The sequence below is a fragment of the Schistocerca americana genome, chromosome 3 (genome assembly GCF_021461395.2).
Source record: "Schistocerca americana isolate TAMUIC-IGC-003095 chromosome 3, iqSchAmer2.1, whole genome shotgun sequence".
In the NCBI taxonomy this organism is placed as follows: domain Eukaryota; kingdom Metazoa; phylum Arthropoda; class Insecta; order Orthoptera; family Acrididae; genus Schistocerca; species Schistocerca americana.
This window is the reverse complement of record NC_060121.1, coordinates 150,728,906-150,747,501: the sequence shown is the minus strand read 5'-3', so window position 1 is coordinate 150,747,501 and position 18,596 is coordinate 150,728,906. Positions and strand designations below refer to the sequence as shown.

At 37.4% G+C, this 18,596-nt stretch overlaps 1 protein-coding gene across 1 annotated transcript in view; it reads right to left on the bottom strand.

Annotated features, from left to right (window-relative positions):
- LOC124605103 (hemocytin) overlaps positions 1–18,596 on the bottom strand; it is a 569,639-nt gene that overhangs the window by 119,602 nt on the left and 431,441 nt on the right. Inside the window, exons 58-59 of the mRNA XM_047136554.1 lie at positions 17,498–17,680; positions 8,948–9,072 (exon numbers count right to left, since the gene is read on the bottom strand). Coding sequence (XP_046992510.1) covers positions 8,948–9,072; positions 17,498–17,680 — 308 coding nt within the window. The remainder of the gene's footprint in view (positions 1–8,947; positions 9,073–17,497; positions 17,681–18,596) is intronic.

The window sequence follows — 18,596 nt, the reverse complement described above, 5'->3', positions numbered from 1 at the left end:
AAGGATTAAGTATTAAGGATTAAGAGTGTGTGTGTGTGTGTGTGTGTGTGTGTGTGTGTGTGTGTGTGTGAGAGAGAGAGAGAGAGAGAGAGAGAGAGAGAGTTAAAGCTGACAACTTTGAAAGGATGTGAAGGTAAGTTTTTGAAACTCATGATTCCGTATTACAGTCTCATAACCTTCAGGGCTTATACTATCAAAGAAGTAATTTGAATATCTGGATTCTTACTTCAAATGCACATGTTGGCATACATTCAACGTACTCTTCCCAAATGTGGTGTACACCAAATGTGGTGTACAGTTGATCATACGCCACTAGCATTGCAGACTGATGGGTCCTGGAGTTGGAATCCATGGATCAAAGGGCATGCTTAATCTGGAGGTTACACAGAAGGACTATGTTTCATCATGAAGCTGGAAGGAGCTGCAATACAGGTGGGCAGTATAGAAGCTGGAAGGAGCTATAATATAGGTGGGCAGTGTACCTCACCTCTGACCACTTCTTTTTCCAGTGATACTGTGTCTTAATGATAATATCACTGTTTGCATTTAAACTTAATACTGTATGTGTATTATGCAGGTATGCTCAGCTGCTGTCGATGGTTACTTCATTTAATCTGAAAAACCATATTTGTGAAATCAAAATAGTGCTCCACCCTATGCACTGTAACATGCACAGGCAACCAATCTGGTACCACTGGTGGTCCTTCTGAGGCAATCCAGTGTGTGAGAAGAGTTCTGTGATAAAACATAACAAGTTTTAATTGGTGCCAAGCATGTTCAATCACACTAATCTCAAGTGATATTACAAGCTGTGCCACTCAGTTGATTTCTGCCTCTGAAGGAAGGAGTATATTAGTCAAGCACAATGTGCACAAAATTATCTGTTTGAAAGATGACTCCACCACCAAAGTACTGGCTGTGGGCTGGACAATAGGTTAGAGGATCCTGTTCCAATACTGCACAGCCCTAAAATTACCATCAATAGTGATAGGAGATGTCTGGCATCCAAACATATTACTGGCGAAAAACATGATTGACCCTTCTCCCTGATAAAACAATGGGTGCCTGGCTGTGTTCACTCTTGTACAACATCTGTCAGGCCCTAAACAAATCTTGAATTCACTGGTGAGGCAAATCCTTTGTCAACAATCCAGATTTCATTCAAAGTGTTCCCTTGTCCATCTTTTTCATGCCCCACAGTGATGGAAGGTGAAGAAGTGTATCATGCTATTAATAATGGATGTGTAAATTCCAATACCATGTTGTGTACCATCTTAGTCACAACACAGCTCTCCCAGCTTTTTCCTAGAAGGAAGCGAGCAGTTCTGTTGCATACTTCTCAGGATACTTATGAGCCTTAATGTGTCCTGTACAGTGGTCACCAAATGGTGTTGCTGCCTGAGGATGACCACTGCAACACAGAGTTTTGGTGTTTTGTTTCTAATGATTCTGGTTGAACATTTGAATGATGTTGCTGTCATGTACAACAATTTGGTGGGAAACTTCCTGTGTTGACAACATGCATGGTCTAAGCTTCGAATGATACTTTCAGGTATGTTGATATACTGAACAGTGTACAAAATCTGTATGTTGTGTCTATGGATTGAGATGTAATGCACTCCACTGAGAAACATGAAACCTTTGTTCTGAGCAGTTTTGATAAAATTCTCCTTTACACTGGTTTATAAATGGAATTAAAATACATATATTAATTGATATCCCTTGTCTTCAGCAGTATCTAATTTCAACAAATAATGAAACTATGTATATCATATGATGATCATATATCTAAAAGCAAAGATGATGTGACTCACCGAACGAAAGTGCTGGCAGGTCGATAGACACACAAACAAACACAAACATACACACAAAATTCAAGCTTTTGCAACAAACGGTTGCTTCATCAGGAAAGAGGGAAGGAGCGGGAAAGACGAAAGGATGTGGGTTTTAAGGGAGAGGGTAAGGAGTCATTCCAATCCCGGGAGTGGAAAGACTTACCTTAGGGGGAAAAAAGGACAGGTATACACTAACACACACACACACACACACACACACACACACACACACACACACACACACACATATCCATCCGCATATACACAGACACAAGCAGAAATGTCTGCTTGTGTCTGTGTATGTGCGGATGGATATGTGTGTGTGTGCGAGTGTATACCTGTCCTTTTTTCCCCCTAAGGTAAGTCCTTCCACTCCCGGGATTGAAATGACTCCTTACCCTCTCCCTTAACACCCACATCCTTTCGTCTTTCCCTCTTTCCTGATGAAGCAACCGTTTGCTGCAAAAGCTTGAATTTCGTGTGTATGTTTGTGTGTCTATCGACCTGCCAGCACTTTCATTCGCTAAGTCACATCATCTTTGTTTTTAGATATATTTTTCCCATGTGGAATGTTTCCCTCTATTATATTCATGTGATGATCACAAATAGTCTCTAAAGATGTTAAGGGTCTTACCATTAGCACAAAAATAAGTAAGATAACTGTAAATGTATGTATTCCACATTCCTCCAGAGCAAATCAAATGTCTTGTGGATAATTTAGTACCTTTCTCTTGGGCAGCAAAGCCTTCTATTCCAATGAATAGCATATTCATAGAAACAATTAAAATTAATGTATTAGGTACAATATAATTAATGTTAACACTGTAATACTGTTATATTACTTTGTATCAAGTCTTGCTGACCAATGTACTAGAAACTGGAATCACACAAAAGCCATATAAAACTGAAGCAGACACATTCTGTACAGAGTGTGGCACTTAAATCCGGACAAATTTCAATTCGAATTTCCCACCATATCATCTTTTGGTCGGACGTTGCGACTGGTATTCTTGAAAGCCATAGGCATCTAGTAAACAGTGAGAACCTCAAAATGGCCATGGCATTATGGCCAATTGTGGAGCACAACTGAAAAGCTGCAATTATTGAAAATTTTTGCAGTGAGCATTCGCCCACAGAGGTAGTTTTATTCTTCAAGTACCTGAGATCAACTGTTTACCATTTTGTGGGCAAGTATAATGCTTTGTAGAAGTCTGGGGGTTCACAATCTATGTGTTGTGTCCAGTGAGGGGAAGTTTACCTGCAGGTTTAGACAAATGTTGTGAAATTGTGGATGGTAACTGTGGCCTCAGGGAGACAGTATGTTTTACAACAGGATGGTGATCCAGTTCACATGAGCCATTTAGTCCAAAACTGGCTCTTGGATAATGCTGACATGTTCTGATTAAAGGAGTTTTACCCCCTCAACTACTATGTTTGGAGCATAGTTGAAAGAGTTATCAATAAGATGAGGCACCCTAATGATGCATCTCTAGGCACCGCTATCCAACATCATTTGTGAATATGGTCAATGCAGTTTTCAAGAATGCATGCGATCACTTCAGGACAAGACTGGAAGCGCTCATTGTCGCTGAAAGGGGTCGCATCAAGTAATGTTACTCTTGAAAGATATCACTGCTTATATGTAAAAGACAGGTGAAATTCCCTCAGACTTGAAGAAGAATATAATAATTCCAATCCCAAAGAAAGCAGGTGTTGACAGATGTGAAAATTACCGAACTATCAGTTTAATAAGTCACAGCTGCAAAATACTAACAAGAATTCTTTACAGACGAATGGAAACACTGGTAGAAGCCGACCTCAGGGAAGATCAGTTTGGATTCCGTAGAAATGTTGGAACACGTGAGGCAATACTGACCCTACGATTTATCTTAGAAGAAAGATTAAGGAAAGGCAAACCTACGTTTCTAGCATTTGTAGACTTAGAGAAAGCTTTTGACAATGTTGACTGGAATACTCTCTTTCAAATTCTGAAGGTGGCAGGGGTAAAATACAGGGAGCGAAAGGGTATTTACAATTTGTACAGAAATCAGATGGCAGTTATAAGAGTCGAGGGACATGAAAGGGAAGCAGTGGTTGGGAAGGGAGTGAGACAGGGTTGTAGCCTCTCCCCAATGCTATTAAATCTGTACATTGAGCAAGCAGTAAAGGAAACAAAATAAAAGTTTGGAGTAGGTATTAAAATCCATGGAGAAGAAATAAAAACTTTGAGGTTCGCCGATGACATTGTAATTCTGTCAGAGACGGCGAAGGACTTGGAAGAGCAGTTGAACGGAATGGACAGTGTCTTGAAAGGAGGGTATAAGATGAACATCAACAAAAGCAAAACGAGAATAATGGAATGTAGTCGAATTAAGTCGGGTGATGCGGAGGGAATTAGATTAGGAAATGAGACACTTAAAGTAGTAAAGGAGTTTTGCTATTTGGGGAGCAAAATAATTGATGATGGTCAAAGTAGAGAGGGTATGAAATGTAGACTGGCATTGGCAAGGAAAGTGTTTCTGAAAAAGAGAAATTTGTTAACATTGAGTATAGATTTAAGTGTCAGGAAGTTGTTTCTGAAAGTATTTGTACGGAGTGTAGCCATGTGTGGAAGTGAAACATGGACGATAAATAGTTTAGACAAGAAGAGAATAGAAGCTCTCGAAATGTGGTGCTACAGAAGAATGCTGAAAATTATGTGGGTAGATCACATAACTAATGATGAGGTATTGAATAGAATTGGGGAGAAGAGGAGTTTGTGGCACAACTTAACTAGAAGAAGGGATCGGTTGGTAGGACATGTTCTGAAGCATCAATGGATCACCAATTTAGTACTGGAGGGCAGCTTGGAGAGTAAAAATCATAGAGGGAGACCAAGAGATGAATACAATTAGCAGATTCAGACGGATGTAGGCTGCAGTAGGTACTGGGAGATGAAGAAGCTTGCACAGGATAGAGTAGCATGGAGGGCTGCATCAAACCAGTCTCAGGACTGAAGACCACAACAACAACAACATATGAAAAAGGATTTTCATTTTCATCATTATTTTGTTTTAATAAATTTGCTTTTTAAAAAACTGTCATTTGTCTAGATTTAAGTGCTTCACCCTGTATACTGCTGGTATTGTGGCTAATGCCCCTGAAGATGTTAAAAAGCTTATGGGGCTTGGTTTTCAGTTCCCTAAGGTGGGGCAACAACAATATTTTATCATCAAATAAAAGGCTTGCAAACTTCACTGAATCTTTCAATTTCATTAGGGTGCATTTGTTAAAAAGCAAATTGATGAAATCTGCTTTAAGAATGTATGATGACAATGCACACTGATCAATATGGTGTTCTTAACTTTTTGTTTTATGGAACTTGCTGTTGGTGGGTTGGGAAAGTAGCATAATACAGTGAAAACATCCATGAAAAAGGAGCATTGTACTTGCCTTCTCACAGTGGGTATAATGCTACTTATGACAACCAAAACCATAATGACACTAAGAGCAATAAACTGATGGATACTATACTCCATTTCAAAGTGATCTGAGATGACTTGCTCAACAAGATAACTTTTACGCCCAAAAACCTCAAACCACACACTCAACAAGATAACTGAAGAAAGTCTGAGAGATGAAGGACTGATGAACATGAGTAGAAGAGGTCAGTAGCCCAATTCATGGAACTGTCAAAGGATATTATTCTTCCAAGTAGTATAGTAGGCCTTCTGAAGACTGAAAAAAACTCCAGGGTCACTTGTCTATGAAGGCTTGCTGGGTAGCTAACTATAGAAGGGTAATTTTATCAATGGTAGAATAATATCAATATAATAGAGGGAAACATTCCACGCAGGAAAAATATATCTAAAAACAAAGATGATGTGACATGCCATACGAAAGCGCTGGCAGGTCGATAGACACATAAACAAACACAATGATACACACAAAATTCTAGCTTTCGCAACCAACGGTTGCTTCATCAGGAAAGAGGGAAGGAGAGGGAAAGACGAAAGGATGTGGGTTTTAAGGGGGAGGGTAAGGAGTCATTCCAATCCCGGGAGCGGAAAGACTTACCTTAGGGGGAAAAAAGGACAGGTATACACTGGCACACACACCCATATCCAACCACACATACACAGACACAAGCAGACATTGTCTTCCTGTCTGCTTGTGTCTGTGTATGTGTGGTTGGATATGGGTGTGTGTGCGAGTGTATACCTGTCCTTTTTTCCCCCTAAGGTAAGTCTTTCCGCTCCCGGGATTGGAATTACTCCTTACCCTCCCCCTTAAAATCCACATCCTTTCGTCTTTCCCTCTCCTTCCCTCTTTCCTGATGAAGAAACCGTTGGTTGCGAAAGCTAGAATTTTGCGTGTATGATTGTGTTTGTTTGTGTATCTATCAACCTGCCAGCGCTTTCATATGGTAAGTCACATCATCTTTGTTTGTAGAATAATATCAGTTGAACATAAGCTGAAAGAGACTTTGGAGCTTCTTAGGTTGGGAAACACAAGGCAAAAAGCAGTTCAGTGTCCACTAGAACTTCTATCTCATGCATATAGTGACACAAATGATACAGTAACATCTTCCTCCCTGGCTTAAGGAGGGGTGCTGATGTTACATCACACCAGAACGCAGAGGAGTACCCTGTATGCCAAGTGCAGTTATTCAGTATGAGAAGTTTCTTTAGCTGTGACTGATAGATGCTGTATCATCATGTAAACAATTTTATTTGGACAAGGTGCCATGTCAAATGGCAAATCCAGCTTCCACATTTAGAATAGACAATTGTAAAGATCTCATTGTTTGGCAGTGGTGGCTTTTCACAGAAATATTATGTAACAGTATGTGATTTGTCTCTCTAGCCAGTTAGGACACTACCACTTCACATTATGCCAGCAAATGGGCACCCAATAATGGGACATCTCTGTCCTCTTCAAAGAATCCTCCTACTGGTTTCACATTGTAATAAGAACAATATGAAACAATTAATGAAGTTCAGGAACTTACACCATTATCTCTGTCTCCTCCCAACAATATGAAAAATGTTTTTCCTCATTTCCCAAAGGCTACAAGTTTCTCAGCACTTGGTTAGCATTTTAATCACAAAGATGTGCACAAACCCTTTTGTAACAGACCAGTACATATTATTGTGCCAAGGTAAAAGTATTATTCATAGATGGCCTGTAGACTTCCAAATGGATGCATCAGTGTTTGATGGATTACAGTTGTTGGGATGATCAACTCAATCCTGGTGTTGTCTCAATTTTCAAACCAAGTGGGGTGGAGCAGTGGTTATAATATTGAACTAATGTTGAGAAGGACAGCAGTTCAAATCCCCATGTGATCATCTAGATCTAGGTTTTACATTGTTTCCCTGAAATTCTTCAGGCAATTGGCAAGATGTTCCTTTAAAAAGGATGGGAGACAATTGTAAAGTTTCGATTGTTTAGCAGTGGCGATCACTTCACAGAAATATTATGCCACAATTATGTGGTTTGCCTCTCTTGCAAGCTATAGCAATACCATTTTTTATTATGCCATTAACTGGGCACCCAATCCAAACTTTTTTTCCATCTCTAATCATTGACACGATGGCAAACTCTAATCTTCCTTCAAAGACAGGTAGCTGGCTGCTTGTACACAAACCAATTAACCTCACTGATAATGCAGTTGGAAAGCTTCCTTCAAGCAATTCTCAGACTTGGAGATGTATATAGAGCAGGAACACTTTGGTTTGCAGACCTCACATTTCTTGCTACAAAGCAAGACAAAATATTTAAGAATGTCTTGCACTTTAAGTAAGAAAACCTGTGTTACAAGCCAAAATGACAGTATGTACAACATATTAATGTTAAACAGAGGAATACCTGGAAAATTTGCGTACAAACACTACTTTCAGATGCAGGGGGGAAAAGAGATGAAATTGCAACTAATTATGATGATTTAAATAAACAAAATGAAACAGTATGGTAAAATAAATACACATTCTTTAGCAGTTGCAAAGGTAGATTTAAACTATATTGTGTAGTAATTATCATAGACAATATTCTCATTCAGAGATCAAAGGGAAACACTGTTTAATTTCAACATAGTATGAGATTAGCTGATAGAAAGGAAAGATGTGGTTGTTTTTATTGCCATCTTGGTGAGAGTAAAGTCAAGCTTGGTGTTCCTGTGGTAAAGTGCGAGCATGGAGACTGTAAGGTTGCGGGATCAAATCCCAGCCAGACACTGGAATTTTTCAGTCTGCCTTTATGCTAGCTTTCACCTACCAATGAAATGAAGATATACCAGGAACAACGTGTGATTTGGATTCCACATTACACTGTAAGTCTCCATTCCCCTGAAGGATTAAAGGGATAAGTTAAGGACATGCCAATCACTGAAGTGGCAGCAAAACAAGGAATTTCAAATACATGGCTCAACATCCATCTTGAGGGACTCACAACCAATCATGTGATATGAATATACCTACTTTTTGATGAAACTGATTCACAGAAAGAGGTACTGCATGAAGCTGAAATAAATTGTAAAATGCTAACATATCAACATGTCAGATGTAACTTTTAAATCACCATCATGAGCATTATTTTAATTCTTGATCAGTGTAAAGAACATGCAATTTATATGCAAGGACAGAGAGAAGTTGGGAATACCCAACTCTTTCATGAATAACATCTATGTGGTATCAGAATATCTTCCTCAGTTTTAAACAAGAAACAGTAATAAACAGATGGTAATTGATATAACTGAGGCAGCAGCATTTTTCAGAGTGAGGCTTTATGTTAATTTTAATATGCTGTATTTATTTTGAGTAACCAAAAGCAGTAAATAGTAGTTCTATGTCAGTTAATTATTAATGGCCTCATACCTGCTGTTCACTTAATTTTGTGTACACCTTGCCCCATTCCTTTTGACTGAAGGTCCTTCTCTATGATAGTATACATGGACTCAACGGATGAATGAATGAAAGAATTCAAGAATGAATATAAAATTACATATTTCTTGGGCATTTTAAGTACCTTTTGAAGATATTAAGTTTAATGTATATTTTTAGTGCTACATATAATTATGGCCTCATTTCTTCTAAGAGTCAAAATTATAGTATGAGCAAATGTTAATTTCTTACTTGGAAGTCGTGATTTCCAGTTGGATTGACATCTTGGGCAGCAATGTAGCTGCAGTTGCCACTGAATGTATAGTTTTGCTGATCAAATGTTACATATTGTGGATCACCAAATCCAGTACAAACACCTATAATAAGACAATTGCATAACTAACAGTAATAAAACTACGTGCAGAGTTAAAACTGTTTTAGACATAGAAGAGAGAGAGAACAATTATAATGGAATATGCAAACTGTAAAAAATAAGTAAATGTTTGTGAGATTTATTCATGTTTTCCATTTATAAGCACAGCATTATTTTTTTGCTAAAAAACCTTCAGATGAAACATCTCCGTCTGTGGCCTGCAAACCGCTGTGGATCATTTGGCTTTGTATCATGTATTTGGGTTTCTACCCATTCCACATTATGTATGGAGTAAGGGAAGACTGATGCCTTTAATGGTTCTGTGCATGTTTCAAGTAGTGTAATCCCATCTTCACAATCCACTTGGGAGACTGTACAGAGTGGGTGAGGAGTCCCTTACTCCCGTAAGCCCTGTTTAGTATAACTGTTATTATGCAGGTTGTTAGCTATGTTACTTCTTGTCAATTGTTTGAATCAGTTCTTAGAATTCATGTTTACATTCTTTCACAGTTGCAGTTGCAGTAATTTAATTTGTAACTGTGGCAGACATGAGCGGTCATAGTTAGACTATTGATGTGTGCGTAGTGCCAACACACAGTGCAGATAATGAGACAGATCATGGGAGCATTCCAGGAAAGATCTATTAAGGCTCCACTGTGAAAGGCAACACTTCTGGATTGGGGATATGTGCTTTTACTTTTGGCAGTTTTAAAGAAAGACCGCGGAGTGGAAGGGTGCCAGGGTCTCTGCTTCAATTGAACAATCGCCTATGAAGTTGACACATAAACATGCTTCGGAACTTGGTACACCAAGGATGACAATGCGAGTTTGCATGAAAAAAACCCTTAAGGTCAGAACTTTTAGACTGACGATCATAAGCCAGTTGTTGCATACAGACTGGAATGAGTGTGTTTTAGCACACTGTGCTTTGTTAACTCAATTTCTAAATGCGGTGAGATGTGCTGAGGTTATGTTTTCATATCAATGTGTCATTTATTGCAACTTGTGTGTCAGAAATATTGTCATAAGAGCCAAAGAGAATCCTCATTAGACAGTCAAGTTAGAAAGGAACCCGCCTCACATAATGATACGGGCAGCAATGATACCTCAACATCTGGTTGGACTGTACTTTCTTGAAGGGACTGCCATTGCACAAATTATTTACACATATTGCAAACATGGTTAACACCTCAGCTTCAGGAGAGAGTCTCACAGAACACATGCTTGCAGTGAGATGGGGCACTTCCTCACTACTAGGGAGATATGGAGACTTCTCACCCACCCTATAGTTCATTCGTAGATTCCTCATATAATCTTTCATTTCAAAACCTCATTAGTTAGGATGGACACTTGTTTGAAAGTAGTTGCCAACATATGTTAAATATTTGTTACCATGCATGACACACAGCTGTTTAATTGTCTTTTATTGTTTTACCATTTTTGGTTTCACACCATTATATGGTATATGTACACATCAAAGCGAAGCAAGAAAAAATTAGAAATGCATAATGTACATACGTGGTATAAAACAATACTTGCAAAAGGTCAAATATTAATCACACATCACAGTATGTCATTTTAATATGGCAGTCCATATAATTACCACCCAATCAGAACTGCTGAACATCTACAAAACCGAACAGGTATTGTTGGTACACAAGAGGTGGTGCCTACATTTCATCACTTGATATCTTTGTATGCCAATTTACTCTTCAGGACTTCAGTGAATCGTTTTCTGGGTCTATGTCTTGTGTTACACTCTAGAGTTATCATTATTTATTTATTAAATATATGGCCTCATGATAGTTTTTCTCTGATTCCAGATGCCACTGTAGCAAACATCAACTAAAATGCTATCTTTGTTTCAGTATTCATGGATTTGCTCATTATGAGCTTCAGGTAGTTCCATAATGCACAGTTAGAAAGGATTAACCACTTTTTCATTTCTGAAGTTTATTATGAGATGTACTCTAATTAGAAGAAACAGTTTTACCTACTCAATTACAGATTTTATGGGTGTCATGTTTGTGGCAATTATGAACACTCTTGCCTACTATTGAAAGTTACAATAATTTGATGTTTAATTTATACTGATTGAGTGTAGAATATATTAAACACTAACAAAATGAAACTGCTTGAAATCAAAAACATAAATTTTCAGTTTATATTTATAGAGTCTGAAACCAGAAAAATACTGTGTTGTAATTCATTTTACAGGTTGTAATTAATGGAATATTTTGACAGCATTATTCTATGTAGAAAGTCCTAAATGAATACAGCACTTTGTAGTTTTGAAAGATGTGTTTCTGTTAAAGTACTAGGCTAATGTGTAGCTTTATAACCATTTTTAATTTTCAGAGTGGTGCAGTCTTGCAACATTGTTAGCCTTATGGTATTGCTAATTTGTTGTTTGAAGCATTCCCTGAATATTAAAGGATTTTGTGGTAAGATTTGTGAAACTTCAGGACCAAAGGAGATGTTGATCAATTGGTTAATAGTTTCAACATGTTTTCTTCAGTTTGATAGAGGAGAACAGACATTTTCAGGAGCTTGAAGCACAGTGGAAAAAGAGATTCGGTCTTTTCAGAAACAACTATTCTCATGTGAGTAATGCGACATCTTCAGGAAGACCACAGTATTTGACAAAGACTATGTGTTTGACAAAGATCATGTATTTGGCAAAGACCATCTGAATATTAATCCAACATGACCTATGACAGTACACCTAAAATTGAGATGGTGTGATTAATTGTGACCAGTTAACTATTGTGCAAAATTTGTTCAGCATCACTTAGCTCTTAAAAATCTATCGTTCCTATCAAATATTTTTATATGTGACAAAAAATAATGATGGCTTTATGTCAATATCAAAAAAGAAATCATGTAGGTTATACCTTTTGAAAAAAAAAAAAAAAAAAAAAAAAGAAAATGGCAAAATATCGTTTTCTTTATATTCAGTTATGAAAGTTTTATGTTCACATGACCGATCTAACACAACTGTTATTAATGTGATTATTTTTCAAATAGCTCAATTATTGTTCCTATTTATGATTTAATTGAAAATTGTAATTTCATCTTAAGTTATTGACACTGGATTTGTTAGTTATGAGCTACCAAAATGACATAAGGAAAGACTGTTGACATGCAAGTTACAGAGTTACTTTGATATGTAAAATCTTTGTTTTTGTTTAGTAAGGTAGTTGGGGGTTAAAGTATTTCCAGACATGGAATAAAAATGTTAAAAAGTGGAGACAAATGCCTGAAATGTTTTATTATTGTCTTTAATGTATTAGACTAAAATGTCCAATAGCCTCTAGCATCCATGTAAGAGAATCACACACCTCAAGAACACTGTGCCAACAATAGAAAACTATTACAATGGACACTGAGAAGAAAGATAAGTTAAAATAACTATTTTCACTATTACTACTGCAAATAATGTGCTAACACTTCTCCCCACATCTTTAGACTTACTGAAGCTGAAGAAAATTGATTCTGATGTAGCTGGCTGAAGTGGCTGAGTGGTTCTAGGTGCTACAGTCTGGAACCGCGCGACCACTATGGTCTCAGGCATGGATGTGTGTGATGTCCTTAGGTTTAAGTAGTTCTACATTCTAGGGGACTGATGTCCTCAGAAGTTAAGCCCCTTGGTGCTCAAAGCCATTTTTGATTCTGATGTAAACACTGTAGATGCACAAATGTGACATTTCGAAAAAACATTTTTGTTTCTAATAATTATTTAACAGTGACACAGTGAGGTGTGTTAGACGTTACAACCTGAACAGTCCAGAAAAGCTGGTGCTGGTGGGAAGAATCAGATGGCACAGGCTGTAAAGCAGTCATGGAAGTCAAGAACAGTGTGTCATACGGCAAGCATGGCAACTGGATGGTCGAGCTGTCTATCGGCCACAGTGTGCTGGTGGCCATTCATATGGACAGACAGCTTGTTACTAGTCATGATTTTGTAGAAGGGTGGCCAAGTTGGTAGACCAAATTACTGCTTTCACAAGTGGCCCTGTCTTTGATGGGACAGGAGATCCCTGTGACAGGACTGCAGTAGGTGGTAGGGAGTGGACGTATGGAATGGCTGTGCCTTTTGCCTATGTCTTTATCATCTTCATTCTAGGTGATAAAGGCATAGAGAAAAGGTACTAAGCTTGTTGTCTAATTTAGTACTGTACTACAGTTTTCATATGTCACTAATAGCGAGTGTATCTATACCTAATTCAGTTGATGCCAAGATATTCACATGCACCAAATTTATTCTGAATTAATTTTGAATGGCTGTCAGTCATCATTAATATCTGTTCTTCCACACATGCGAGGGAATATTATGTGTCTGGGTGTGCACGAGATGACAGTATCTTGGGTCTTGATTCCTCATAGTCTCATTCTCACTGGTGCAGGAATACATTATTTTGTAGCAAGGAAATTATCTATCTTAAACAAAACAGTTAATACAAATCATAGAATTGTAAGGTTGTACATACGATATTGGACAGGTCAAGGGAACATATCTGCAAGTAATATTTAATAAATTGATTTTACATTATTTTGCAATGAGGAAGTTAGCTATCTTTAACAAAACAGTAAATACAAATGTTGTATGGTAAAATACAAACAGCCAATACAAATGTAAGAGTAAAGTAGTCCAGTATATTTCATACACATGCACAGTATATAATTTTCAGACCTAATTGAACATTTATCATATTGTTTACATTTTTAACCCATTTCAAAAAAATGATCAACTGCATAAAAGCAATGGTCCAAGAGATATTTTTTTAACTTATGTGTGAAGGCTCTTGGGTTCTTTGTTGCTTTGATTTCATTGGGTAAATTATTATACATTTGTATCCCAACACTTAAAACACTTTTTTGGCAGCAGGTAGTTCTGGACTGAATCATATGTAGGTCAGATTGCTGCCTTGTTGCATAGTTATGAATATCTCGATTGAATTTTAGTGTGCAGTCATTGTTTAACAGGTATGACTTGACAAATGAGACGATATTATAAATGTAAGCAGAGGGCAGTGTCATAATGCCATTTGTTTTGAAATGTTGTCTGCATGATTCGTTATGTCTTAGACTGTATATTATGCATATTGCATTTTTTGGCATTTTGAAAATATAACTACCTCCAGGTGAGTTCCCCGAAAATATGATTCCATACTGTAACGTAGAATGGAAGTAAGCATAATATACATGTATGAGAACAGATTTAGTGACTGATTTTTTGAGTATCCTTAAAATGTAACACACAGTTGAGAGCTTTTTTGAGATATAATTTGTGTGAGTCTCCCAGTTAAGATTTTCTTCAAGCCATATGCCTAAGAAACTTGATAGAGTCCACACACATAAGCTCTTGGTTATTTAGAATCACATCAGGCATTTCTTGTTTTTGGGATGAGAGTCTGAAGTTGATGTACGTTGTTTTCTGTATGTTTATAATCAGTTTGTTCTCGTTGAACCATTTGCTGAGTGACGACATAAGCGGTTTAATTTTTTGGTTGTGGTCCTCTGTATCAGTACCTGTTATTAGTATGCTTGTGTCACCGGCAAATAGTGTGGTATGTCCCGTAGCAAGCTTCGTGCTTATATCATCAATGTATAGCAGAAACAGTATGGGTCCCAGGATTGAGCCTTGTGGCACACCATATCTAATAGGCATTGTGTCAGAGGAGTGGACAGTAGATTGATGGGTAGTTGTATTCTTTTTTTCAAAATTAATTTCAACTTTTTGAAATCTGTTTGACAGGTAAGATTCTAACCATTTGTTTGCAATTCCTCTTATACCTTTATTTGCTAACTTCTTAAGGAGTATGGTATGGTCAATTACATCAAAGGCTTTGGATAAATCTAAAAAGATACCAGTAGTGATTTCCTTATTATCCAGTGCTTTTAAGGTTTTGTTGAGATACTCATAAATAGCTGTGGTAGTTGTCTTTTGCTTTCTAAAACCATGCTGGTGGTTTGTCAATAAGGACAGTTTATTAGTAAAGTCTTCCAATCTGGTGTAAAATAATTTTTCAAGTATTTTTGAGAATGAGCTGAGTTGTGCTATGGGCCTGTAATTGGCTACATCATTTTTAGAGTCCTTTTTGTGAAGTGGGGTAATTTTAGAAGTCTTTAGTAGGTCAGGGAAAACTCCATTTGTAAAGGATGCATTTATTATGTGGGTTAGGGGTTCTACAATGGATTCTCCACATTTATTTACAATTAAATCAGGAATGTTGTCACTACCACTGGAGTACTTATTCTTTGGTCCTTTTATAGCTGTAAGTACTTCAGTATTGGAGACTTTGTGAAGAAATATTACATGACACAATGGTGCAAAGTAGGGACTTGGGTGGACTTCATGATTAAAGTTATCCATTAAGTGTATCTAGAACAACAGTGATACAGCACACCATGTATTAGTGTACAAACGCAATGAGCTAGTGCTTCCTTATGGTCCTACTGTGTTTTACAGTCCTAATTGGTATCTTACACTGCTGTTATTCTAGATAAACTTGGTGCCATATCTTTCTTTCATCACAGAGCTCAGCTAAGTGTTTCCTTTGTTGTGGGTTGCATTACACAAATAAAATGTCTATGGTTTCACAGCTGAAACTGCATAGTAATGGAAACAAAATAAAAAAAATATTTTAATCTATACAACTGTGGCCAGTGTGGTAGGACATTTCCAGTTAAGTTATTAGATGAGGGGGTTCCTTTGTGTAATGGGATATCACCTGAACTTGAATCAGTACTGGAGGACTGGGGACTAATTATCACTTTGTCTCACATTAAAATAAGCCTCCCAGCCACTAATGAAATAATTTGACAGGGTTAGTAGTGAAGGAGGTTGGTCAGACTCTACTGATAAAGTGGTTTCTTCACCAAAATTGAATTATGATTCCATGTAATAGAATTATGTATGGTGTCAGGACTATGTCTAGACACTAGCTAACATTCTTACTGAAGATGCGAAAAACAGACATTTAAATGTTATTTTACAAATGAATGTTAATTAGTAAGCAAATTAAATAGGCTATATTATTGTAAGGGATTCACAGTTACTACAATTCTGACATACGGTTTACCCACAAATCCAGTAATAATTGAGGTGAATGGATAAAATCATACTTGTGCAACCGCAAGCAGTATGTATCATTAGGAAACTCGTACCAGTCAGAAACCAAACCCATCAAATATGGAGTGTCACAGGGTTTGGTAATGGTTCCATTGTTATTTAATGTATTTGTTAATTCTATAGGTGTTGAGGAGGAAGAAAAGAAAATATTGTATGCTGATGACATGACAGTACTAAATAGTGACCAAAATATGGAACAGCTTGAGAGAAGAGCATACATATCTGCAAATGTCACAGCTCAATGGCTGTTGGAAAATGAACTGGTTATAAATCTAAAAAAGACTATGTATGCAGTGTTTAAAAACAAGGAAAAGGCTGTAGACATGGATTTAGAGGTTGATGGAACAAGGCTGGAAGAAGTAGAATCTGCTAGATTCTTAGGTATTCTTGTGCATTATGAACTGAAATGGAAAAAAAAAACATTACAAAAAAAAAGCAATTAGGACCATTTTAAGAAGAAAGACCTCTGAAACATGCAGAAACTGTTTCAAGAATTTAGGTATCTTAACTTTTTCATCATTGTATATATACAAAACAATAATGTACATCACAAAAGGTAGTGAGGACTGGATTACAAATGCTAGTGTACACACCCACAATACAAGAAGGAAGAATGAAGTACGGAGCATACCCCACCGACTGGCAATGCTAGAACAAGGACCCCAGTACTCTGGTATCAGACTACTAAGAAGTCTGCCCAAAAACCTGCAAGACAGTGTACTTCACAATGACTTTCCAAAGAAACTTAAAGACTATCTCATTGAAAAAGAGTTTTACAGTGTTGCATATTAAACTATCATGTCATGTATTCTGAAGTCACAATATATTTGACTGAAATTTTGTTCATGTATGATAGTTTGAAATGAATAAAAAACTATTTAAAAAGTTTCAGACAACTAGAGCCACACTCTTCATTTGCCTGAGACTGCAGTCATGTGTGTACGAGTTGCGTTTGCATGCATGCATATGTGTGTGTGTATGTGTGTGTGTGTGCCTGTATGGTGAGAACTACTTTCCTTTTAATTTGATTTTCCATTGTTTTATTTAAAAAGTTGGATACTTGTATCTCGATACCAATATATTTCGATTAAGTTGTTGTTCCAGAGAATGCCTCAATTGTTATCTGCTTTGTGAAATTTTACTGATTAAACCGAAGACCAATTTATTTTCTAGAGGAGGATTCACTCAAATATACACAAACATTCAAAAATAAAGGATGTGCAAATTTTATGTCAAAAATTAAAACTTTCAAAACGGGATGACACAAAGAATGAAAGGAGGCAGTATCACTTACAATCTCTACATTGTGTTGGCAGGACACATGTGTCTCCACGACGAACCATGCCATCTGGACAAAAGCAGCCAGAGAAACAAATCTCACTTGTGACAGGGCAAGGTTCTCGAAGTGTATGACACGTAGGTTCACATTCTCGGCGATAACACTCCAGATGTTGCAATGGAGGTGCGCACGAGGCGGCTGTGAAGGAAAGATACGAATACATTAAAGCCAATCGCAGGTTATTAACAAAACTAAAGTATAGCACTTACCACTCCATAAATTATTTCCGCAGGTAGCAATAAAGTCCCTATTTCAGGATGAATGCTGATGATGGTGTGTTATGAAGTTAAAGATCGGGAACAATGATGTGTTTTATTCGGTGTGATGAATGCATGGTGTCTGTTCTTTCAGACATGTCCAAAAGAACAAAGACCACACATTCCCAAAATTTGATTGGCCTAGCTGGGCAATGCATTCACCTTCTTTCATGCAGATGCCCAAATATGTCTGACCTCCTGTGGGAATCTCAGAGAGCGAATATGGAGGAAATAGACAGGGGCTGCAGACAGGTGGCGCTTGATGGGAATGTGGATCAGCTGTGAAACATACCGAGATAGTCCGTGCAGTTGTGCTAATGCTGTGTCACAGATGGCACTGTGGTTAACACACTTGCCTAGTAAGCAGGAGATCCTGGGATCGAAGCGCGGTCCGGTACATATTTGCACTCAATGCCACTGATACCTGACGCAGCTGAGAGCAGTGATCCCACCCTTTTCTTTCCTTTCTTCCCCTCTCCACTTTCAATTTACATATAATCTTTTACATTAATCTGGTATATTCCCAAAACAAGTTGCTATCAATACATCCTCATTTTTTATTTCAACCTTTGGGGATCGACCAGACAAATGTTATTCCGCTTGCCTAGAAATGCCTGCTATTGGTGCACTCCATGTAACTTTTATGAAGCGTATTGAAAAACTGAGTTAAAATATGTTTTATAATTAATGAGATGTTCTACAGAAACTGACAAACAGATTGACAGAATTTGGACACTGCTTGCATTGTGTTGGTGGCTTCTCATTAAACGGTACTATCTGAAGAAACAAAGTTGCAT